The sequence below is a fragment of the Galeopterus variegatus genome, unplaced genomic scaffold, assembly GCF_000696425.1.
Source record: "Galeopterus variegatus unplaced genomic scaffold, G_variegatus-3.0.2 Scaffold8088, whole genome shotgun sequence".
Lineage (NCBI taxonomy): Eukaryota > Metazoa > Chordata > Mammalia > Dermoptera > Cynocephalidae > Galeopterus > Galeopterus variegatus.
The window spans coordinates 6,889-10,924 of record NW_007734199.1 but is presented as its reverse complement, the minus strand read 5'-3'; the positions used below and the strand labels follow the sequence as shown (position 1 = coordinate 10,924).

The window sequence follows — 4,036 nt, the reverse complement described above, 5'->3', positions numbered from 1 at the left end:
ATTACATCATTAGTGTGAGGCTGTAATTATATTTATCAGATGACACTGACACTCATCCTCTAAAGACATAAACCATTGTCATTAACTTAATTCTATTAGAGATATGAAAATCCATCTAGAGAAAAATTTAGAAGAAGAACGCCAAATATTACTGCAGCAACAAAAAATATGTCGAAATCGAGCACGTAAATATTTTGTGGAGTCAAACCGGAGAANATAAGTTCTAATACCAAGTCAGATTCTTTTTTATGTAAACATCTACTAGTTATATACTAACACTAATGTGTACATATACTAATTGTTCCAGAAAAACATCATTACATCATTAGTGTGAGGCTGTAATTATATTTATCAGATGACACTGACACTCATCCTCTAAAGACATAAACCATTGTCATTAACTTAATTCTATTAGAGATATGAAAATCCATCTAGAGAAAAATTTAGAAGAAGAACGCCAAATATTACTGCAGCAACAAAAAATATGTCGAAATCGAGCACGTAAATATTTTGTGGAGTCAAACCGGAGAAAAAAGTAAGTAATTGTATTTTATTCAGAAGTGTAAATTCAAAGTCAATATAAATTAATAGTTTCTCTACTTTGTAGCACTTTATGAACCTAAGTCATGACAGTACTTTATCTAGAAAACACTGATTGGGATTTGTGTGGCTTTTATAAATTTTATTATTGTTTTTCTGCCTAAAGCACAAGAATGATGGTGTGTTGTCTAGTTCACTGACTGACCCTAGCAGCCTTTTCCTGTCATAGAATAGCTTATTACAGTGTCATATACACTTCTTAAAATTACTATAAAATGTGTTATCTTCTTTGTTTTTCAGATCATTATTAATTAAAAGATTACCAATTAGTGTTTAGTATCTAATAGAATGTAATTTGGTTTTGATTTATTATTCACTTCTCTTTGATTTTTCTATGTGCCACCCTCATTCATTCAATCAGAAAAATGGGGGGAAATAAGAATAATGGTGGAAATGTGATAAAAAGAAGAATTTTATAAACTACTGCCCCAAAAAGAGCTTTCTAACATAAACATAAACTGGAAACTAAAAGTAAGAAACGCAAATTTTGCAATTACTGCGTACCATTTTTCAGGATGCTTTTTAGTTATCAGGATTTTTTTTGAGACAGAGTGGTTATGACATTTTTTATTGTTGTTTTTACCAGTTAGTCCATATTTTTACAGCATGTGAATAGCAGAAAATCTCTAGTGTTTATTCACTACGTCATTGGGCATATGTTGCAAATCCCATTTGAATTAGAGGATTTACATAATCATTATTTAACAATTCCCTTGAGCATCTAGGCAGCCATGGATTTCTCAAATCAACTCTCAGTTATACAGTTCTATCCATAGTTAGCTCCATGTCAGCCATATTAAATGATAGACCATCAATTTATTTGCCCGGGAAGAAAATCTACAAGGATTACTGAAACATCACCAAAATAAATCAGTAGTACATACAAGCTGACTAAAGTTCCCTCCTTACCTAACTAGGTAAATGTAAATTGTTCTCATTACTAGTGAAGTAGACAATGCTTTAGATGAAAAATACAATAGTGCAAAAATTCCCTAGAACAGATATCTCTGTTTTAAAAAATGTAGTAAATACAAATTATTTTGTGCAATTACACATTCACTATTAACTGTGACACACAAAGATGACAGTTGCCTAAGCTGGCAGTTGCAGCCCACTGATACTGAATAATGCATGAAATTGAATAATGCATGACAAAGTACTGTTTACTGACAATACTTCATTATACTATCAAAACACTAGTTTCTAATATGCCTCCAAAATGTTCATGGTCAGAGAAGCATATATAAATAAATGGATAAAGGCCAGCCCGTGGCTCACTTGGTAGAGTGCAGTGCTGATAAATAAATGGATGTAAGAAATCACTTTTAAATAACATAAAGAAAAAAGTAAATAATTTGTATTAATAAACATTTCTCCCGATCCCCACTAAATAAATGTTAACTGGTTTTTTNCAGTTAAGAGCTGGTATGCATGGTTATGCAATGTCAGTGGGGAATAACACTCCTTCTGTCTCTCAGCACAACCATCTTCAGTATATGGTTTATATCTTCACTTTCATGGTCACATGGTACCTATTAGAACTCTAGCCATCATGTCAGTGTTCTAGGCAAGAAGAAGGAAGAGTAAAAGATAAAAGGGTATACCTCTGAGCTCCCTTTAAATTGTTTTCCTAGAAGCCCCCATCTATGTGTTTTTATCTATTGGCAACTCCATTTGCAAGGGAAGCTGAAAAATACAGTTTTTTAAAATGTGGTTATATTGCCATCTCTAACTTTATAGGGTCTGTTACCAAAGAAGAAAGGGAAAATGGATATTAGGTGGGAATCTAGGGGTCTCTGCTATAATTAGGTTTGTTTTTTAGGAAGATAATTACAGTTATAACATGGAATATGGATTGAAGTGAGACTAAAGTAGATAGACTAGCAGGGGACTATTTAAATAATAAGTAAGAGGTGTTAAGCTCCTAAATTAAAGCAGTGCACTGGATATAGAGAAAAGAGGTAATATATTCAGGAGATATAATCAATAGGATTCAGGTACTAATTGATTGAGAGTAGTAGAAGAAAGGCTAAGGGAAGAACAGTACTTCTGGAACTTAGTAGAGAGCCTCACATGTGTGAAGCACTCAATAAATACTTTTTTAATGAATTAATTGTTTTGGTAGGTGATGGTAATATCAATCAAGTTTACAAATAAAGGAGGAGAATCAGGTTAGAAGTATGAAAAATCATTAATTAAGATTTAAATGCATTGATTTTGAGCTACCCATGGCTCATCTTTTTTGTTTGTTTCTTTTTTTGATGGCTGGCCGGTATAGGGATCTGAACCCTTGACCTTGGTGTTACAAGGCTGAACTCTAACCAGCTGAACCAAGTGGCTAGTCCTTCATGGCTCATCTTAATGAGGAAATCAAATCAGCAACTAAAAATATAGGTCTGAAAGTCAAGAGAAAGATACAAAATAGAAATGCATATTTGAGTCACTAATGAATATAGTTGATAAATGAAACCATGATAAACTAAATAAACAACAGGATATAGACCACAGATTGAGGATAGGATCTAAGATAGAATATTAAGGCACTTACTATACCTTTAAGCATTTACTGTAGGTAGAGCAAGGACTAAAAATGAATTTTGAGAGGTAGTTATTAAGAAGACAGGAGGGAAAACAAAAGCAAACAAAGAAAATAATATATAAGAAGGCAAAACAGAAAGTAGTTTTAAGACAAAGAATATGATTGGTTGTGCTAAATGCCTTCAGAGAAGTAGTCACCACTCCTGGGCATTGTTTGTCCCAGAAGAGAGTGCTGACTAACCAAGGGTCTAGACGCAAAAAAGTCAGGCATTATAGCAAAAGCAGATGACATACACATCCACACAATGGAATAGTAGGCAACCATTATGAAAAGTAATGGGAGGGCTGGCCAGTTAGCTCAATTGGTTAGAGCATGGTACTGATAACACCAACATCCACGGTTTGATCCCTGTACCAGCCAACCACCAAAAAAAAAGAAAGAAAGAAAAGAAAAAATACTGGGGAAATTCTCTATGGACTGTATGGGAAGAGCTCCAGCAGAGGTAGATTTACCATGAAGCTAATGAGGTTGAAGTTGCAAGACCCCTCACCGTCATGGCCCCTACATCTAATTTTATATTGAGATGTGTGTGTGTGTGCGTGTGTGTGTCTATTTGGCCACAAAAGAAATCTTAATACATTTTAAAAGACTAAGATCATAGAAAAATTGCTCTCTGACCACAATTACACAAGGAATTTTAGAAAATTCACAAACATGTAGAAATAAAACAACAGTCTCCTAAGTAAACAATGGGAAAAAAGAAATATCAGGGAAATTAGAGAGTACTTTGAGATAAAGATCAAAGTGCAATATATCAAAATTTATAGGATGCAGGGCTCATGCAGTGCTCAGAGGAAAATTTATACTTGTAAACTTCTATATTAAAAATAAGAAAAA

General features: G+C 33.4%; 1 protein-coding gene across 1 annotated transcript in view; it reads left to right on the top strand.

The window, feature by feature from the left end:
- Positions 1 to 336: 336 nt before the first annotated feature.
- The window catches only part of KIAA1377 (KIAA1377 ortholog), a gene marked incomplete at its 3' end in the record, with an annotated part of 6,741 nt that continues 3,041 nt past the window's right edge, over positions 337 to 4,036 (top strand). Inside the window, exon 1 of the mRNA XM_008592602.1 lies at positions 337 to 535. Within this exon, the coding sequence (XP_008590824.1) occupies positions 420 to 535 (116 nt within the window). The remainder of the gene's footprint in view (positions 536 to 4,036) is intronic.